The following is a 22,553-nucleotide window of genomic DNA, read 5'->3' as shown; positions in this document are numbered from 1 at the left end:
GGAAGGAATGGTCCATCAGAGAAGAATATGTTCCCGTGAAATTCAACATCAAATGCACACCTTTAGTGAAACCTGAAATGGTGCTTCTCCCACCTTTGCACATTAAGTTGGGTCTCGTGAAAAATTTTGTAAAAGCTCTGGACAAAAATAGTGAAGATTTTGAGTACTTAAAAAGCCAGTTTCCAAAAATTAGTAATGCAAAGTTGAAGGTTATATTCGTAGGGGCTTAGAGGGGAATGGGCATTCTGTGTGTTATCAGACACTCAGTCTAAAACACTGATAGGTCCAATATCTTCCTATTTTTAGAAGATTTAGGGGAAGTCAGGTTGGCCTGCCTCACTGGTGCCTCCTTAGCCAGGTGGGCAGGAGCAGCAGTGCGTAGCACACACTTCTTGATTAGACCGGGGTTCAAGCCCGTGACTACCAAATATGGAGGATGCGGAAAGGTCAGGGAATGACCACCGCATATCCCAGAGCAATATGGAGCTATTTTTAGAAGATTTAGGGGAAGTCAGGTTGGCCTGCCTCACTGGTGCCTCCTTAGCCAGGCGGGCAGGAGCAGCAGTGCGTAGCACACACTTCTTGATTAGACCAGGGTTCAAGCCCGTGACTACCAAATACGGAGGATGCGGAAAGGTCAGGGAATGACCACCGCATATCCCGGAGCAATATGGCCTTAGTTGCTAATGCTCCTAAAAACCAAATAACAAACAGCCTCCCTCGCTAAAATCCACTCATGCACACCTTCTTGATGGTAAGCCCTGTTACATCACTTAGGTGCCAACGAACATGCAGAGTGGTTCCCTTCAAGATGCCTGGTCAGCATGAAGAGGAAAAGACCAAACCCTCCAGCACATGACAGCACGATGAAACAAATGTCCCGCAGTCCCCAGTGGCTTTCACTCCCCCTCTTACGGCAGTGAGAGGATCAGAGTGGAAGCAATGGGTGCTAAGAATCTCTGGGTATGACCCTGCTGCCATGCACGGAAACTGAAATTGGCCTGTTACAACGTAAGATCACTCATCAATGAAAATAGGATATTAGAGCTGGAAAAGGAATTAGAAAATGTGAATTGGAATATCATTGGTTTGGCTGAAACAAGAAGAAGAAATGAATCACTTATAAGTTTATCATGTGGAAATCTACTGTACACCAATGGAAACAGTGAAAGGAATGAAGGTGGAGTTGGCTTTCTGTTTATTATATCTTCCATAAAGATATAATAAACAACATTTTGGAATTCACCAAGGGTTTCAAGACTACTACTCAGGATTTCTAAAAGTTGCAAACTAAATGTTATAATGATATATTATTATTATTAGCAGTATGGTGCAAGGAAGCCTGAGGCTTATGCTGCACCAGCCAAAAAAAAAGAAAAACCCCCGAGCCACCCTGAGAGAGAGAGAGAGAGAGAGAGAGAGAGAGAGAAGTAGAAAGGAATCACCAAGAAAGAGAAGAATGATGATATCCAGCTGAGGACCCTGGGTGTTCCAAGCCCATATTCACCAGATGTGAGCCCCTGGGGATTGCACCAACATCAAGCCATGATGATGAGGTTGAAGAAATGTACACCAAAATTAAGGGACTTCTAGATGAACAGAAAACTCACTACACCATTATTATGGGGACTTCAATGGTAAAGTTGGAAAAAACAGAACAGCGCAGAAAGGGAAATTATATGAAATTTTGTAATTGGTGAAAGAAATGAAAGAGATGAAAGACGTGGAATTTGCAGAATCTCGAGGAATGTCAGTAATGAACATTTTTTCAAGAAAATGTTGAATAGAAAGTGGACATGGAGGAGCCCAAATAGATTAACAACTAATGAAATCGACTTCATCCTCACTAACAGAAGATATATCGTGAATGATGTTACCATCCTGAGCAAGGTAAATGTTGGAAGTGATCACAGAATGGTAAGATGCACACTTGATATAGATGTAAGAAAAGAAAGGAAAAAACTGACTCAAGTAAATAATACGAATTTTGAGATAACTGAAGAGGAGAAAAAGCAGTATGTACTGGAACTTAAGGACAAGTTTTAGTTTCTGAACACCTTTCAGGACCAAGATATCAATGAGAAATACAACAATTTTCTGAAAGTGATAAAGCCAGAGAAATCTATAGGTAAGAAGAAATCCAAAGGAGAAATAATTAATCAAGAAACACTTGTTGGTGAACCAAAGATGACAAATGAAGAGTAAGATAAACACTGAAAAGGACAAAATTGAGTATACTGAGTTACGCAAAGCCATTAGAAAGAGACTCAGAGAGGACATAAGAAGATTTAACACAAGAAAAGTAGAACAAGCATTAAGGGAAAACAAAGGATTTAAATCAGCAGTTATGAAAATAATACAGAAAGACAAATGATACTGAAACTGAAGAATAACAATAGTGTACTTATAAACAGCAGAGAAGGCATAATTCAAATAGCAGAAGACTACTATAAAGAATTATATAAGGATTGAGAAAATGATGCAAGCAGTGGAGAAGATGGATCACAAATTAGCCCAATATCCTTCCTGAAGAGGTAGAACATGCATTGAAGAAAATGAAGAATCAGAAAGCCCCCATGAAGATGAAGTTACTATAGAGTTAAAATTGGGAGGAAGAGACATGACCCAGAAACTGGCAAGACTCTTCACAAAATACATTAGGAAAAGTGTGATGCCTAAGGAGTGGAATAATGCAATCATAATTTTGTGGCATAAGAAAGAAGATAAATCAGAAATTGGAAATTATAGACTAATTAGATTGTTATCCCACATCTACAAGTTGTTCACAAGGGTCATTACTAACAGATTAGAAAGAATACTTGACAAGAATCAACCAAAAGAGCAAGCTGGCTTTAGGACAGCATTCTCAACTATGGATCACCTTCATGTAATATCGCAGCTAATGGAGAAAGCAAATCAATATAAAACACCATTATGCCTGGCATTTGTGGATAATGAAAAGGTATTTGACTCCATATGGCAATGTTTCGGGCACTGGAAAGAAAACACATAGACACCCCCATACATTATGATTTTGAAGAAAATATATGAGAATGCTACCTTCTTTATTAGATTAGACAAATAGTGGCAAATTTAAAATTGAGAAAGGAGTTCGACAAGGAGACACAATATCTCCAAAGTTGTTTACTGCTGCCCTTGAAGAAGCCTTCAGGAGATTGGACTGGTTGCAGAGAGGAGTCAATGTAAATGAAGGGTACCTAAACCATTTACAATTTGCCGATGACTTTGTGATCATTAGCCATGATCCCAAAGAATTAGTGGAAGATCTTACTCGGTTATGCAGAATTAGTAAGGATTTCTGACTACAGTTGAATATGGCTAAAACAAAAGTAATGATGAAAAAGTATGCCACAGAAAGGGATATAATCATTGAAAGAGCAGTAATTGATAAGGTGGATTCATATACTTATCTGAGACAAGTTATTAGCTGTAATAATGATAAATGGCTGGAAGTCAAGAGAAGAATAAATTTTGGATGGATAGCATTCAGGAAATATAGTCACATACTGAGGAGCAATATTGCAAATTTGTCTGAAACGTAAAATAATGAGTCAACGTATATTCCCTATCATGACTTATGCAAGTGAAATTTTGTACTCACCAAAAGAATGGAAGAGAAGCTGAAAAATACACAGCGAAGAATGGAACAAATTATATTAGGAATCAGACTGTTAGATAAGAATAGAAACACATGGATTAAGCAGCAAACATAAACAAAGGACATTCTTATCAAAACTAAAGAACTGAAATTGGGCTTTGGCAGTACACATTGCTTGAAGACATGATGACAGATAGACTAAGGAAATAACAGAATGGTACAGAAGTGGAGCTAAAAGAAAACCCAGAAGACAACAATGGAGATGAACAGATGAAATTCACAAGTTCATGGGTGGTAAATGGGTGGCCATTGCACAAAACAGAGGGAACTGGTAAGTTGCTGGAGAGGCCTTCATCCTGCAGTGGATTGAAAATGGCTGATGATGATGATGATATTCGTAGGCCCAAAGATTAGACAGCTTTTAAAGGATGAAATCTTTGAAACTAACTTCTAAAAACTGAGAGCAAAGTGGAGGAGAAATTGTTGAAGTTAAACATAAGAAAGGCACCCAGGGTGGATGGGATCTATCTAGTTATATTAAAGGAGATGACAAAAGAAGTAAGCAAACCCTTAGCCATAATTATGAGAGCATCCTTGGATTCAGGGGCAGTCCCCACAGACTGGAGATGTGAAAATGTATCCCCAGTTCACAAAGGAGTATCTAAGAGTGACACTAGTAATTACAGACCAGTTAGTTTAACTTCTGTTCTGGGGAAAATAATGGAGTCACTGGTTAAACATGCATTGCAGGATCATCTAGACAAGACTGCAGTAATAATTCAGACACAGCATGGGTTTGTTAAGGGAAAGTCTTGTCTGACAAATTTCATTGGATACTATAATGTGGTTACAAAGGAACTGGATGCAAAAAATAATTTTGATATCATATACTTGGATTTCAGAAAAGCTTTTGACACTGTTGAACATGAAAGACTACTGTGCAAATTGTTGCAGTATGGTATTAAATGCAAGTTGCTACAATGGATAAATGGATTCTTCCTCTTGCTCAGAATAATCACCTGAGAGGGCATAAATTCAGATTGAGGAAAGACAGATGTAGGATAGATGTGCAAAATTTGCCTTAAGCCAGCGAGTAGTTGGTTGATGGAACAGACTTCCATCCCTTATTGTGGAAGTTCATATCCTAAATAAATTTAAGGCTCAGCTGGACAGGTATTCCGAATGAACGGAGTGGTGAAATGGAAGTGGGTGGTTTTTTTTTTTTTTTTTTTTTTTTTGGCTGATGCTGCATAAGCTTGTTTTCTTGCATCATATGCCTCTACTAATGTTAATAAAAGGGTGGTTAATTGGGAGAAGACAGAGAGTGGTGATCAATGGATGCTGCTCTTCGTGGACTAATTTTATTAGTGGAGTACCCCAGGGTTCGGTGTTGGGCCCACTGTTGTTTTGTATATTTATCAATGATATTGATGAAGGTATATCAGGATTAATGTTGAAGTTTGCAGATGATATAAAGGTTAGCTGGGTTGTTAATGACAGTAATGGCAGTGTGCCACTGCAACAGGGTCTAGAAAAGTTGGGCTGAGAAATAACAACTGAAGTTTAACATAGACAAATGCAAAGTATTGCATATGGGTAGAAGTAACCTCAAGGAGATGTACCAACTGTGTGGTACTATACTTAAGGAGGTAGAAAATGAAAAAGATCTGGGAGTAATTGTGCAGTCAGATATGATATTTTCTGAGCAGTGTGGACAGGCTGCCAGAGCAGGTCATGTGGTATTGTCAGTGATATACAGGAATTTTGCTAGAAGGGAAAAGGAGATGAGTATCCCTTTGTATAAGGCAATGGTCAGCCATGCCTTGAGTATTGCATACAGGTCTGGACGCCCCATTTTACAGAGAATGTTGTTGTTATTTGGTTTTTAGGAGCATTAGCAACTAAGGCCATATTGCTCTGGGGATATGCAGTGGTCATTCCCTGACCTTTCCACATCCTCCGTATTTGGTGGCTCACAGGCTCGAAACCCGGTCTGATCAAGAAGCATGTGCTACGAACTGCTGCTCCTGCCAACCTGGCTACGGAGACACCACAGAGGATGTTGCTTGAGTGAGTACAGTAAAGGGCAACAAGGTTGGTGAGGTGAATGAAGGGATGGTCTTACCAAGGAAGGCTTAAGTTCTGCAAATTGCAGCATCTGGCAGGGAAATCAGATCATCTGCAAGGTGATCTGATTGAGGTGTATAAGGCCTTGAATGGGTTGAGCAGGCTGAATTCTGATGGGATTATTAATCTTGCTCAGATTACAAACCTCAGGGGACATAAATTCAAATTGAGGAAAGACAGTTATAGAATAGATGTGCAAAAATTTGCCTTTAGCCAGCGGGTAGTTGATTGCTGGAACAAACTCCCATCTGTTGTTGTGGGAGTTGATAGCTTAAATAAATTCAAGGAGGAACTGGACAAACATTCTGAGGAAATGGATTGATATTGATATTTATTACTTAAAGCGATCCCAGCCAACCAATGGCAACCCCACTGTCAGTTACACATAATTTAGCAGTATTCTTATATACTCCCTCTCCTCTTTGCCCAAGTACAGGGAGGGAAAAAACCTGCCATGACCAAAAAAGATTGATATGAACAAATTGAAAAATAATCAAATTACATAAAAAATAAATATACATATAATTAAATTTCAGACAAAGTCCAAACTTCATTGGAAAGATCTGCATCTGTTCACAGTCTGTTGGAAAGCGAGCAGTGATAGGAGCTGCCGAGAAGAGAAATACCACCGCTAGGAGCTGCCAAGAGCAGAAATTCCAACACAAGGAGCTGGAGTTGCAGTGGATATAGCAGACTCAAGCCTCCACGATGTGTGAAATAGTTTTTTTTTGGCTGATTCTACTACCTAACGCCACTGAATTAGCTGCATAGAAGTTCTTCAGAGCTGTTGTTAACAACTTTTTAGGGAATAAAAAAAAGTAGAGAACTATAAAGAGGTGATAGAAGAATTGTTGCATAACTATCAAAAGTTAGGATGCCGAATGTCGCTGAAAATACACTTCCTAGATTCACACCTGGACTTCTTTCCGGAGAACTTGGGATCTGTCAGTGACAAGTAGAGGGAATGATTCCATCAAGATATCCACACTATGGAGCAGAGGTATCAAAGATGATGGGATCCAGCAATTATGGGTGACTATTGTTGGTTTCTGATAAGGGAGGACCACTCTACTCATAAGAGGAAAAAATAGCTGCAAATAGACCGATTTCCTATTTTTGACTCAACTTTTATGGGTTAATTGCTTACTTAAATCGAAATAGGTGTTTATAAAGTTTAAATATGTTAATTTTTATCTATTTGGAATGTTTACTGGTCATCATTTCTATTTCAAGCAATTAATTTACAAGAAAAGTCAAGTACATTTAAGTAAGTAAAAATTTACATTTTTTGGAAGAAAAGGAGCACAAAGCCATAACATGAAAACGTGATGTGCTATGAACTTTCTACTGTCATTTTTATTTTCAGCATGTGCGATTTAGTGAAATCAGTTAATTTCATTCATATTATCAAAAAAAAGTTTAAAATTGTTGGCTAGTGTAATTAAGGCTGAAGCAGGTATCTACAATGCATTTATAAGGAGACATGTAGTTGAGGAAGTGGCTTTCTCCACTTCACCAAGCATGTGTCCACTTCATCCACCTCCTTTTTTTCTTACACTAAAGATTTCAAAATGTAAAACAGTTCTTACTTGTGCATAATTGTGCAATGGAAATTGTGCTACACTTTCATCATTATCATATGTTCCATTATAAGAATCAATTTTGAACGCCTTTGTGATATTTTTATAAAACACATTTCTGGAGGTCACTACCATAAAACAATAAAAACAATTTGCACTTTCCAGTTTATTGGGCTTTTCTGTTAGTGCATCTAACAGAAAACTCAATCTTATTGCATTTACAATAATCCCGATAGCTGGAATTGTGGTTAGTAAACTCAATCTTATTGCATTTACAATAATCCCGATAGCTGGAATTGTGTGGGTTTTTACATTATTATGGTGAAATATGTTTCCCCTTCACTGAAATCTTCAATCATATAAAAAACATAAATAAATTTTTGGAATCTTATCATCATTCCTATTTATTTATTACAATGGTGAAAGAAAAGGGACCAATGGAAAGTGCAAGTGCTAGCAGTGCTACAAAACAAAACAAAATTGATTTAGAAATGAAGATGATTAATTAAGAAGTATGAAGCAGGACAAAGTTTATCTATTGCATGGAATTAGGTCTTACTGCTTAAACAGTGAATACTATTTTAAGGGACAGTGCGCATGTAAAATAACATGTTAAAGAATCAAAGTATTTCACACCAGGGCCAGTCTGCCCCAACAGTGATCACGAAACAGCGTTCAGGTTCTATATCGAAAATGGAAAAGCTATTAATAATATGGATGGAAAATCAGATTCAGAAGCAAGTGCCCCTGAATCTAACGGCCATTCAAGCAAGGAGTATTTATGAAAATAATGATAAGTACGGCAAACCCCAAGCCAAGTTTGTTGCAAGCAACGGGTAGTTTAATAGGTTCAAGCATCACGCTGGTTTCCAAAACATTAAAGTATGTGGTGAAGTCGCTAGTGCCGATTCTACAGCTGCAGAGAAATTTTGTGATGTGTTGGAAAAAACTCCTTCTAAATCTCCACAGCCCTCATCATCTGCAGTGGCATACTTATCAACTGGAGAGTTAATTCTGGCAACGATGCTCGAAAGGTAAAACTTGCTGATATTATGCCTGTCTCCTCTCTCTTTTTGTAATTTTATAATTTTGTAATTTTGTACACTTTTGTAATTTTTCTTACACATGAGATAAAAAAATTGAATCAATAATGCTATTTACATGTTCGTGGAACATTTCTTTATTGCTTCTATCAAATTAAGCGCGCATAGTTGCGAGTGCAGAATTTCCCTAAATGCTTATTTAGGGAAATTTAGACTTACGTAGCATTCCACGGAACGCAACCCTTACATTAATCAGGGAGTGGCTGTACTTGGATTTCAGGAAAGCTTTTGATACTGTTGCACATAAAAGACTGCTGTAAAAATTGGATCAGTGTGGCATTAAGGGAAAGTTGCTGTTATGGATAAAGGGATGGTTGAGTGGGAGAATACAGAAAGTGGTTATTATTATTAGCCATATGGTGCAATAAGCCTGAGGCTTATGCTGCAAGAGCCAAAAAAAAAAAAAGGTTCTGAATTACCCTGAGAGAGAGAGAAAACAAGGGTCAGAAGTAGAAGGAAATCGCCAACGAAGAAAAGAATGATGATATCCAGCTCAGGACCCAAACTCACCAGATGTGAGCCCCTGGAGGGGAATCAATGGACACTGCTCTACATGGACTAATATTATTAGTGGAGTTCTCACAGGGTTCAGTGCTTGGCCTATTGTTGTTTTCTTTATTGATTAATGGTACTGATGAGGGTATATCAGGCTTAATGTCTAAGTTTTCAGATGATACAAAGGGTGGCAGGATGGTTAATGACAGTAATGAAGGTATGCTGCTGCTGCAAAAGATCTAGAAAAATTAGGCAGATGGGCTTAGAAATGCAATTGAAGTTTAACATTGACAAAGAGGTACTGCATATAGGTAGCATCAATCCCAGAGTAACATATCAACTGTGGGGTAATACACTAAGGTTTGTAGAAAATGAAAACGACCTGAGGATGATTGTGCAGTCTGATATGAACTCTGAGCAAGATGCAGGCTGCCAAGACAGCTCATTGGGATTTGTCAATGATATACAGGAATCTTGCTAGCAGGGATAAGGAGTTGGTTATCCCATTGTATAAGGCGATGGTAGGCCACATCTTGAGTACTGCATACAGGTCTGGAGGCCTCATTTTAGGAGGGATATATAGCTGTTGGAACAGGTACAGAGAAGGACAATAAGATTGGTGAGAGGAACAAACTTGTGCTCTTACCAAGAAGGCCTGGCTTTCCTTTCTGCAAATTGCATCTGGAGACTAGGCCCTTGCAAGGTGATCTGATTGAAGTGTTTAGGGCTTTGAATGGCTTGAGCAAACTCAGTGCTGATGGGATCCTTCCTCATGCTCAGACTATGCACATGAGAAGGCATAAATTCACATTGAGGAAGGATGGTCACTTGAATAGATGTGCAGAAGTTTGCCTTCAGCCAATGGGTGATTGATTAGTGGTACAAGCTTCCATTCATTGTTGTGGAAGTGGATAATTTGAATAAATTCAAGGAAGACCTAGGCAAACTATAGGAGGGGAATAAAATAAACTTGAAAATTAACCAAATAGCTCCCTCTACATTAATTAGTTCTGGAACTTCTGTGCTGCAAGATAATTATGATAAAGTTTGTAACTTGTCATTAACGGATCATGTGGACTGTATGATTACTCTGCTGGCACTTCGTAAAAAAAAAACTGTAGAAATTATTCAGTGACACTTCTTGCAATTGTAATGAAAACATCAGGCTAATTGAAAATGTTGAGTTTGACAAATAATAAGATAGCTGTGAGAAGTTCTGATGTTCATAGAGTCCCATCTGAGGATTGCAGTTTGTTGTTAAGTATGCTAAAAGCTAAGAGAGTTAAAGACTGCAGGGGGGTCAAGTTATAGTGAAAGTAAATACTCCTAATGATGTTTGGCTATTTGTTGAGTTTAGTGCTCATTTAAAGGACAAGGGATTTCCTGTGCAAAGGGTTTCATAACCTTTACCTGACATTATTATATTTGATGTGGACAAAGGAATTCAAGAACTAGAACTGTTGTGAGAACTATATGAGTGAAATTTATCAGACATTGGTATACTGAAAGATGACTTTGTTAGAAAATATAAGGTCTCTTTCTCGAGGATAAATAAGTCTAATGAGTGTAGGAATTGGATATTGACTGTCAGTTCTAGAGTTAGGGATAAAGTGAAGTGCTCTGGATATGACTTTATGAGTAGTTGCAGTTATAGGTTCAGAGGATATTATCTTACTACAGTGAGTTATTGTTGTCTTAAGTATGGACATACTGCAGGATGTTGTCATTCACAGGAACTGACTTGTTCACATTATGTGAGAGGCAGACACTCCTACGCTGAATGTATGTACAGGGACACTGATCTGACCTGTTCTAATTGTTTGGCTGCAAATCATTGTTCAACACACTCAGTGTGAAGTGTTTTGTGTCCATCTTTCTAGAAGGTTTGCAGTACATCATGGGCAAGACAGATGGTGTTTAGTCTTCTGAAATGAATATCACAGGGACCATCTGATATCTGTACTTTGTTTCCTCTGTCTATTTCTTCTTCTTCTTTCTATTCCCTGTCTTCTCTTTCCTGTCTTTCTTTTAAACTAGTGCTTTTTCTTCCTCTTCTTTTTTCTCACTTTACATACTTTACACTGCTGTGCAGCTTTAAGATCGGTATACTGAGTAGATTGGTACAACAATATCTGAGCTGAATAGTAGATCCCTGGCCCAGTTCCATGTGCCAATACTGGAAACTAGCTTGTGGCAGCTTGCTGCAGTGAGCTAGACTAAGCAGTCAGTCACTCCATACAACCCGACATTACACTTCGGTACACCTACCCCACTGCACTGATTGGTCTTTATCTGCAGAGTATTAACACACATTAAATGCAGAGTTTAACTTTTCAAAGTTTAAGAAAACATTGTATTACTATAGGTATATCAGGTTGAGTGTAACACATGTAGATTTATAATGTTGAAAATATTCCATTGCATCCACATTGTAATGTCAAGAAGAATGAATACAACAGAGCACAAAGGTGAGCACAAGTTATTTTACCTTTCTTTCTTCATAAAATTCGGTAATACAAGTATGTGACCTAAAGAAAGTGAATTGCATTCATATGGAAGCTTCCTTATTGTTTATATATATGCCAAATAGTATAAGGGTTCATACCTACATACTATACACTTATAATATGATATTAAAATTTCAGGCTCTTCCAGAAACATTTCGAGAGAGAACAACACATGCCTCAAACAGTCGAGAAAATCTGTGTAAAAACAGATATCAAGATATTAAAGCCTGTATGTAAATTCCTTATTTCAAGATTACTAATTCATTTCTATTATAATATTGCTAATAATCACAAAAATGTTTCTGTATTCTGTCTTGCAGCATTTCATTTGATACGATTAAATATAATTTATGAAATTAATATACAGGAAAAGCCCATTAATTGTTTGAGACTGAATGATCCAAAGATCAGTGTTTTGAATTAAATTGGTGCAAATAATCCAGTATTTCATTTTGAGACCAAAACTTCAAATTTTATATACTGTATAGGTTATTTATATATATGTATAATTATATATTTCTCAAAATTTTATTAGAGAAGCCAAAAAATCAGACTGTTCTTAAACGATAACATGAGTTTTAGTTGGGTAGGCAATGAGCTGAATTGCTAGAAACATTTTCAGGCCTTGTGGTCAATTTGATTCCCCCTAACCATGCTGGTGATGTGTTTATCAAATACAGTACATTTTCCTAATATGGTAGAATCTCATAAATCCAGCATATGTCCCATTTAGTGAATGCCACATTTTTGAAAATTCCAGTTTTTTGAAAGTTACACATAGCTTAAGTATTCAGGAGTAATTTGTAATTATGCTGTCAGCATACCTAAGCTTGCCAAGTACAGAATACATAGCATATTCTACAGAATATAGGCTCTAGCATAATTTAATGCAGTCATTAAAGATTTGTCTCTGATCACATTTTAATTTAATGATCAAAAATTTTAAGTTGTTCATGGCAGTATAATGGTTTCACCACTTTCACTTCTTGGAGAGGTCTGAATTCGAGTCCCGTCAATGACTGGAGTAATTTCTAAAGGCCTTTTCATTTGAGGCCTTTAGAAATTACTTTAGAGATTAGCTGTAGTTAGCTAATCTCAGACAGAGGGAATAGAGTTTCCTCCAATGAGTTATTCTGTGTTTTTCATCCTGCATAACACACAAATCAGCCTTTGTAATTATTATTATATATTGTACAGATATAATACATACTTGTACAGATATAATACAACAACAACACAATATGGTCTAAATTGCTGATGCACTTAAAACCCAACAACAACAGACAAATGGTTAATTTTACCCATTTGAATTCAGGGAGAACTTTCAGTTACATCATAAAATAACTATGGTTTTTTTGTTTACTAAATAATCCAGAAATATTGTAGGAATGATATCTAATCTCCACAGAATGATAGCTACCAGCATTAGGCTAAAATGTGAACTCATGCTGCCAGTCTGGTCCATTGTTTAGCATGATTGCCTAAAAATAAAGTTGAGAGTTTGAATTCTATTATTCCAGTATTGTGATTGTCCAGAATTTTTTAATATGAAATATAAATGGTGCAATATGATTTCAGCAATCAAATCACCTTAAAAACTAAATATACATAGTAACAATGACTTACTGTTTAAGAAATATGTAAAATAAATAGAAAGAAATTGGTGTTTCGAAATTACCAATGGAACATAATGAATAAATCTGTCAACTGTAGTGCTTTTTTTCTTAATTCAACCAATGTATTTCCCTTCTCATCATGTTTTTCTGACCAGCATTTTTAAATATTTCTCTAACATAATGTTCAAATTCCAATAATCAGGGATTGCTTTTCCATAAGTTGTTGAAATATGTTTTGAAATCTAACAGTACATAATATTAATTATACACACAAGATTGATATCAAAATGTTTCCACCTTGATATACACTTAATGTTTTGGTGATGTTTTGAGGTTACCTTGTTTTCAAGCCTAATAAGAAATGGAACTTCTGCATATTGCAACAACAACACACTTGTTCCAGTTAGCAGCAGTTCCGTTTCTGATTAGCCATGAAGACAAGGTTCAGTGTAGCCTCAGAACGTTGCCAATATCTTTTAAGTGTATTATAAGGTGATAAACTTTCAGTAAATATCTTATATTTATCTTGCTTGGTATAGCAGTGTGCTTTTAATTATTATCTATTATTACGACAAACCATGTATCATTCTCCTTTCAGTTAATGTACATAGTATTTTTTTTTTTTTTTCAATCTTGTCCTTAAGTTGCTAAACAACAATTTAGGGACAAGAATTGTTGGACATCATAACTTATTTCTGATGTTATATTAATAAGGATATTAGAGATCCATCAGAATATGAGATAACTTTAAATTCAGTATTCTGAAGCAGTGGTCCAATAATTTTGTTAGTATTGCTGCCATTTATGGAAAACACACCCACTGCCATTAAAAATAAGTAACAGTTATTCTGTTAAAAGAAATGGTGGTACAAGAATGCATTTTCTTCAGTAGTAGTTCAAGCAAATGATATTTTTTTACAAAATACTCGACTTAAAAAAAAATAAAAAAACCTGGTGATCCCTGGTAATGGATCATCAGTGTCAGATCATTGTAACTACATTGAGATCACATTGCAATTTTCTAACAAAATCAGAAAAAGAGGAGAGTAGAGTCTCAGTTTCTTCCCAAAAAGTAATGACATCTAAATTTTATTTAACTAAAATAATAAATAAAAATAATAATCTTATGTAAATTTTATTTCCGGAAAAATTCCGATTCCTCTTCAACCAGGGATATCAACCTCTGAAGCTAACTTTTATAGTGTTGAAAGACTTTAGCATAGAAAATTTTATGGACAGTAAGGGAAAAAAATTACCAACAATCAAACTTTTTACAGACATATTGTTACATAATATCACAATTTAACTATTGTGATATTATGTAAAGAGCATATTTGACCAAAGAACTTAAAATTTAATAGCAAAAAGTATATATTAAATTGAAAAATAAAAATAAAAAAGATATATATATATATATATAATAAAATCTGCATTGATATATAGTCATACACACAACTTGAAGCAGTCTACATCATCAGCTAAAATAGGTATGTAGCACTCTACAAGATGCTTGGAGTAGTGGAATAATACTTGAAGATTATGTAGTAATACATTCTAATGTGTGTCAGAGGATGCACCTTAATGTATAATTTAATTTGTCATATTTCTAAGCTTGAATTATTCTTTTAGAATGAGTCTGGCCTTTAAAACATAAATGTAAAATTCTCTTATAAAGGATGAATATGTATATACTGTGTATATGCGCATGCACACACACACACACACACATGCCGACCGGGCTAGCCAGGTGGGTAAAGTGCCTGCTTGGCAACCCAAAGGTCGTGGGTTCGAATATCGCCTCGGGCTTGGATCAGAGTAAAATGCAAAAACTTTGGGAGGTACATTATGGCCACAGAAGCCGATGTGCCAACAACTAAAAAAAAAAAAAAAAACACACACACACACACAGTGTATATATTCACTATGATGTATTCATAAATCCCAGAGACTGGCTGTACCACACTTCAATTGGTAAATGATAAATGCAGTATGATTTGTTGTTGGATTGAAAGTGTCACACTGCATCATTATTTATATAGAGATTGTTCACTATTTGGTACAAATAAATGTACACAGTTACTGTGTGCATTTATTTGTACTGAATTTACTGAATTCACCATCATGATTTCTAAATGTGAGAAATGTTAAATTTGCAACATTATGCAGACATCAAATTTTAGTATTAATGGTGGCAAGATGATGCAAAAAAGCACAATTATTATTATTAGCCGTATGGGACAAGGAAGCCTGATCTTTATGCTGCACCAGCCAAAAAAAAAAAAAAAAAAAATATATATATATATATATATATATTTTTTGAATTACCTGAGAGAGAGGGAGAGAAAACAAGAGTCAGAAGTATAAGGGAATCACCAAGAAAGAGAAAAATGATGATATCCAGCTCAGGACCCTTATATGCAGCATTAACCCAAAAAAAATTGCTATCACATCATTTGCTCATACAATGTAATAATTGTCCATTCCTTTAAATTTATTCAAACTACTTACTTTCACAAGATCAAGTGGTTTCAGAATGCTATTTTATCTAATTGGTTTATTCAACAATTACTCTCTGGCTGAAAGTTTCCACATCTGTCCTGCAATCATCCTTTTCTGATTTAAATTTGTCTCCTCGTGTTTTCCATCTGAGAAAGAGTAAGGATGCCATTAGCATTTGGTTTACCCAACCCATTTAAAGCCTTAAACACTATTCAGGTCACCCAGTAGCCTAGTTTCAGATGCTGCAATTTTCAGAACCGAAGTCTGTTTTTTGTTTTTTTTTTTGACAACACCCTTTTGCCCCCTTGTTATTCTTGTTGCTCTTCAATGCACTTGTTCCAACAGATCATTTCCTAAAATGATGCCTCGACTTGTATGCAGTACTCAAGATGCAGCCTGACCATTGCCTTGTCCCCTGAAAAAAAAAATCCTATATATCATTGGCAAAACTCCATAAGCTGTGATAGCACCCCAACTTGCACCACTCAAAGAACTTAAATTCAGACTGTGCAATTTCCCCTGCTTCTTCATTCTCCACTGCCTTCAGTCTGGTACCTCAACCTCATGAATGGTATGTTATTCTGGGATTACTGCAGTGCATATGCAGTACCTTGCATTTATCAATGTTAAACCTCAAATGCCACTTCTCAGCCCATCTTGCCTAATTTTTCTAGGTCTTGTTGCAGTGGTATGCCTTGATTCCTGTCATTAAACTATTAAACTATCATGCCAACCCATGTATCATCTGCAAACTGAGCTTTGATATTTTTTCATCAGTATCATAAATAATTATTGAAAACAGTAAGTGGTCCAACATGAAATCCACTGATAACCATAGCTCCAGTTTGTACAGCAGTCATTCATGTGGAATCTTTACATATGCTGCAGATTTTAACATCATGCCTTCTATCCCTTCATTAATGTCATTTACGAAAATCAGAAATAATAGTGGTCCAAGAACCGATCCTTGGGGGGGCCCCATATCTGATGTTACACCAGCCTGAAAAATATCCATTAGTCATAACTCTCTGCCTTCGGCCCTGCAGCCACCCAGCACTCCGTCTGTTTCAAGTAATCCCAACACGTTCCAGCTTGTACAGTAACCTCTCATTAGGTATTGAGTCAAATGCTTTGCTAATATCCAAATAAACTATGTCAAAATTTCTCTTTACATCCAGCCATGAGTAACCGTGTCAAAATAGCTTACTAGTTTAGTTAAACATGACTTTCCCTTAACAAAACCATGTTGTGTTTTTTTTTTTTTTCAGAATGCTATTTTATCTAAATGTCCCTGGATTGCATGCTTAATCATTGCCTCTAAGATTTTTCCCTCCCACTGAAGTCAGACTAATGGTCTGTAGTTACCAACTTTACTCTTAGAATCACCTTTATGTATTGGCACTTCTCACAAGTCCAAAGATTCAGGTTCAATCTGATTCACTTTTTTCTTCAATGTGCAGGCAACCCCCAACATAGTACTTCTAAAACACGGTTTTGCTCCAACACAATTGATAAATTGTGGAAATCCTCACACAACATGGTACTTGTACAACAAGGTTTCGCTCTAACATGGTTTGAGAATTGCGGGAAATCTCACATAACACAGTATTTGTGCTGGGAAAACTCTGCTAATATGTTATATGTAATTTCCAACGTTTCCATTCCTTTTTGCAAATCCTTGCTGTTGTCTCACTAGTTGTTATCGCCTTTGTGATATTTTTCCAAAGCACATTTCTGGAGGCCAGTACCATAAAACAATAAAAACAATTTGCAGTTTCCAGTTTATTAGTCGTTTCTGTTGGTGCAATCAATTATAAATGAGCAGTAAACTCTATCTTCTTGCATTTGCTATAGTACCGATAGCTGGAATTCTGTGGGTTTTCACATTATAATGGTGAAATGTGTTTTCCCTTACATGAAATATTCAATCATATGATAAACATAAATAAATTTTCAGAAACTCATTACTCTGCATCGTGTTTGTTGCAACTTGTGCGGGCCATGTTCTTTGTTATTAATTGCTTATAATTTTTACTGTTTTAAATTTTACAACAAAAAAAAAAAAAAGTCAGTGAACAGAAATGTCAATTAGTATGTACATACTGCAGTATGTATTAAGTAAGCTATGTATGTAAGCATAAATTTATTTTTATTTTGCTAACTGGAAAATATTCTTCAGATTTTCACGTATCATTTAAAGCGCGGGTCCCCTGTATTTTCCTGGGAAATCCCTGGGTTAGGTTCTGTGCTATTGAACTTGTGCTTATTTGAGACCATAAAAAATAATTGGGACTTCAAAGAGTGCAGTTCGTGACTTTTAAAGAGAGCAGAAGGTACACTACAGATGCTGTAGAAGAGATTGTGCTTAGCAGTGATGAAGAGAAAGAAAATTAAATGAATGTACATTATCTCACATATAAGTATCACAGTTTATAAGGTTAGACATTTATTCAATTATTACTATTTAAGTTACTACTATTATAAAAATAAAGTTAAAATATTAAGTTATTACTACTATAAAAATTAAGTTTCGATAGTTATAAAAAAAATGCTGTATTTTTGTCACCTTTTGGAACATAACCCCCCTTTTTGTACTGGTTCGTAGTCTCGTATAACACGGTTTCACATTACACAAGATTTTGTAGGAACCAAACTACTGTGTCATATGGGGGATTACCTGTATTCACATACATTAAAAATTACTTCACCGCATTGATTGCTCTCTTAGCCAGTGCTTTCTCATACTCCACCTTGGCCACCCTAACCTTATATGTGGTACTATTGCAGATCAACTTGTAGCTGTTGTAGGCTTCAGTACTTTTTGTCACTCTGTAATTATCCCATGCTATCTTTTTCTTTTCAATTAGCCCGACCAACTCCACATTCATCCATTTTGGCATCCTCCTCATGCAATATTTTCTTAATGGTATGTATGCATTCATGGCTTCTGTGATTTTTGCTTTAGAGATATTCCATAATTCAAATGTGTTCACCCTCTCTCTGCAATCTTCCCATTTAATAGATTCCATAAAGCGCCTTAAACTGTCATAGTCTCCCCTTCTGAAATTAAAACCCGTGCTTTTCCCTTTAACTACGGCAATGTTTTTCTTCATCTTCCAACTAATTACTGCATGATTGCCAATGGACCCTGTACTTTAAGCCTTGTGATGTCATCTGGTTCATGAGTAATGATGAGGTTTAGAATATTTTCATCCCTAGTATTTCTCTAACATGCTGGTATAAATAATAATCATTTAGTTTATTTTAAAAAAATTTTCCCTGTGATGAGTTTTCCTCCCACTTGTTCCAATCAGTTAGAGACAGATTGATGTCACCTGTAATAAGGCATTCACACATGCTTGCCCATTTCATCTACATATAGAGAGACTTTTGTCATACCCTTTACAATCTAATCTCAGGCAGGGTTCTCCCCATGAGTTATTGCAGCTCTTTTTCAGCCCACACAAAATACAAATCAGCCTGTGAACACACACTGGACAGACAGAATAGATACAGGGATGTAAAGCAATGGAGGAATCATTAATGTCATGCCTGTAGTATAATATTGTTCTCAATCTGTTGTTATTATTGTTATTTGGTTTTTTTTTTAGGAGCATTAGCAACTAAGGCCATATTGCTCCGGGGATATGCGGTGGTCATTCCCTGACCTTTCTGCATCCTCCGTGTTTGGTGGCTCACGGGCTCGAACCCCGGTCTAATCAAGAAGCATGTACTACACACTGCTGCTCCTGCCCACCTGGCTACGGAGGTGCCCCATTCTCAATCCGAGTGTGGTGACACTCAGATTGAGAACCCTCTGTAACAGAAATAGCAAATTAGAATAACATTGTAATATGATAATAGATGGCACTATAATAAGGTATAGTTCTGCTACATAAATACCAAGATACCTTAGCAGTGTCAGATTAAAATAATAATAGAATTAAAAAAACAAACTAAATCAACACCCATCTCTAACAATGGGATATACTCCCCACCCAAGGAAATCCACATTCACTAAAAGGAAAGTACCATACCCCCATTGGTATGTTGTTCTAGTGTATTTCAGTGTTTTTTTTTTTTTTTTTTTTTCAGTAGTCTTGGAGATATTGCCACACCTGTCTTTGTAATTAGGTTAAGAAAATATGCTGTTCTGCATCCTATTATTCTGTCATCCTGTTTTAGGGACTCATTTCCTTCATTGACAAGAAGTCATCAGCAAGAAGTCTCAAAAGCTTATGCTCACTTTAGAAATAACATCATTATCTATGGGCTAATCCAAAATTGCAAATTTCATTTTTAATTTGAATAGGTTCACCAAAAGATGCAGATGCACTATTGAATTAAAAACTAAACTGAGACAATACCATATTCTCTTTCAGGAGCCTTTCATCATGTAGCACATGGCTTCAGTATGCAGCTTTGTGCCAAACAGCAAAATGTATTGAGTCTAAACAAGCAGTTAAGCAGTGTGTGGAATAAAAACTTCCAGTGGAATGTATAATAAAAGTTAAAAATATATTTTACCCCATACTCTGAGGCACCCTTGACCCGCTGCAGAAAATTAGCAAAAGAATGTGTAGGGTTTTATTTCAGTGCAAGTATTAAAATAACATGGTAATAGACACTACTCTGCATCACGTTTTTATACCATTTTGAAGGGGGGGGGGATTTACCTCTTTTGGTGGTCTAATAAAATTAAAAATACAATTAATAATTTTAGATGTGCTCATGGATAAGCTTGTTGCTATCAGCAGAGGGAACAATGATGAAGTAAAACTGCACACTTTTACAGTTAATAACATTATAGGGCAAATCACTTTATAAAATATCTGCTTTAAAAATAATTAATTAAAGCTGGAAGGCTTAAAACTTCATGTTGCTGTGTTAGTAGTAGTGAAAAATGATGCAAGAATGCAAGCTTATATAGCATCAGCCAAACTTATCCAATAAGACAAGACCACCCCTTAACAAATCCATGCTGTGACCGCAGTATAACTATATTCCTGTCTAGATAGTCCTGCATCACTTCTTTAACCAGTGATGCCATTATAATCCCTGGAACAGAAGTTATGTTTTCAGATCAGTTATGCTTTCATGATCCTTCTGATCATGAGTAATTTGATCCTTCTTTATGAATTGGAGATGCATTTGCACATCTCCAGTCCATAGGAACTTCCCCTGAATCTAAGATTGCTCGCATAATTAAGGCTAAGAGTTTGCATACCTCCTTTGCTGCCTCCCTTAATATAATTGGATACCCCAGGCACCTGTTTTAGGTTTAGCTTCAACAATTTCTCTTCCACTTTCTTTCAGTTATCACAAAATCATTTAGCTCCCCATTAGAGTTTTAAAAAATTCCTCCCCTCCACTAAAGAATTCCTCATGTGTGAATGTAGATGCAAAATACCTATTCAGTTTTTCAGCATCTGGAGCAAGCTCATCAACAGTCAAACCATCTGATATCAAGTGGGCAAATGTGATTCATCCCCTTCCTTCTAGTGTTTACATAAGTAAAGAAGTCTGCTGTTTTTCTTTCCATTCTTTGCCAAAGATTTCTCATAATCTGCCTTGACTAGTCTAACCTCCTTTGTGACTTGAATGCCTACTAGTTTATATCTACCATGCACTTCTGCATCACCTGATAATTTATATGCACCCCATGCATTTTCTTCTCTGCCAATTGTCTCAATAGTTCATCTTACATCCATTTAGGTCTAAGTCTTGAACCATATTTTTTTGTTGGCATGAAAAGCTACTAAGCTTTTCATACCAACAAAGAAATATGATGGTATTAAAAGCCTTGTAGCTTCTATGATTACTTCCCTAAATGCTTTCTATTTAGAATCATTTGCTGTTAGTCCCACTGCATAGAATTTAAAAACTGTCTGAGACTTTTGTAAGAGTATGCACTCTTGCAAAAGCCTTTTCCTTTACCCTTGATAGTTATGTCTTTAATTAAATTCCACATTAGCACACTGTGATCATGCCACCCAGTGATCCTTTACCTGTAGATTCGTAATGCATGAACAATCACATCAAGAGTAATAATGACATCAAGAGTATTGCTTCCTCTTGTTGCCTCTCTAACATGCTGCTGTAAAAATCTGAGAAATCTACAAAATCATGCTAGTATGTGAGTGACCAATCCACAAGTTCCACTCAACGTTTGAAGTTAAATTCTCCCATTATAAGACATTCTGATTTACTGGTCAACTCTATTTCTCTCTATAGCTGTTTGGTATACTCATCACAGTCATTAGGCCTATAACATGCTCCTACTCTCAATTTTGTTTTTCCAATGTTTATATCACATTAAATGGGCTCAACATTGTACTGGTCACTCACATTGACTGGTTGAATTGCCTTATATTTAATATGTCCATGATATAAACACGTCATAGATACAAACTTATGTTACATCTGGTGGAGTATTTAAGTACACATGAAATGAAATATATTCAAATTAAAAATGAATGGTATATCAAAATAAACATACTTAAAATCCATGAAAAGCCTAATTCTGTTGACTGAAGAGTTTTAATGACTCTGAATTGCCTGATACTTTTAACTTTTATGAAATTAATAAGGTTTTCCTGTAACTGGTTATTTAAAATGTCTAGTTTTAAAAATCCCTGACATAGGAAATAGAAGACCCATACATTGCTGTAATAGGATTTGAGAAAGGGAGAACCAAGTGTTCTGATGATAACAAGTAATTATCACTAATTGCTTAAATTAACAATGGAAACCAAAATTTATTTAATGATTTTTACTCTGACTAATGGTATCCTTGGTAATATTCAGGATGAGCTTTGAATCATCATGTGTAATATAGTAAACTATAAAAAAAAATAATAATAAAAATAAATAAAATAAAAAATAATAGTTGTTTGTATCCTGAACAACAGCAATTTGATTTTTGAGAAACAAAATGACTCAGAATAGGCATAATGTGAATACTCTTTAAGTCAATCTTTCATTCAGTATTAACAGTAACATGATTA

The 22,553-nt window shown here is 35.9% G+C and overlaps 1 protein-coding gene across 4 annotated transcripts in view; it reads left to right on the top strand.

Moving 5' to 3' along the window:
- The window catches only part of LOC150086955 (tyrosine-protein phosphatase 69D-like), an 823,111-nt gene that overhangs the window by 642,022 nt on the left and 158,536 nt on the right, over nt 1–22,553 (top strand). For all 4 annotated transcript variants that reach the window (XM_090371707.1, XM_090371706.1, XM_090371704.1 and 1 more), the window contains one exon: nt 11,570–11,660. In XM_090371707.1, coding sequence (XP_090227833.1) covers nt 11,570–11,660 — 91 coding nt within the window. The remainder of the gene's footprint in view (nt 1–11,569; nt 11,661–22,553) is intronic.

Source organism: Mastigoproctus giganteus, chromosome 4, assembly GCF_048544385.1.
Source record: "Mastigoproctus giganteus isolate SK-2022 chromosome 4, ASM4854438v1, whole genome shotgun sequence".
Taxonomy (NCBI): Eukaryota; Metazoa; Arthropoda; class Arachnida; order Uropygi; family Thelyphonidae; genus Mastigoproctus; species Mastigoproctus giganteus.
The sequence above is the reverse complement of the archived record's forward strand: the minus strand, read 5'-3'. Positions and strand labels throughout refer to the sequence as shown.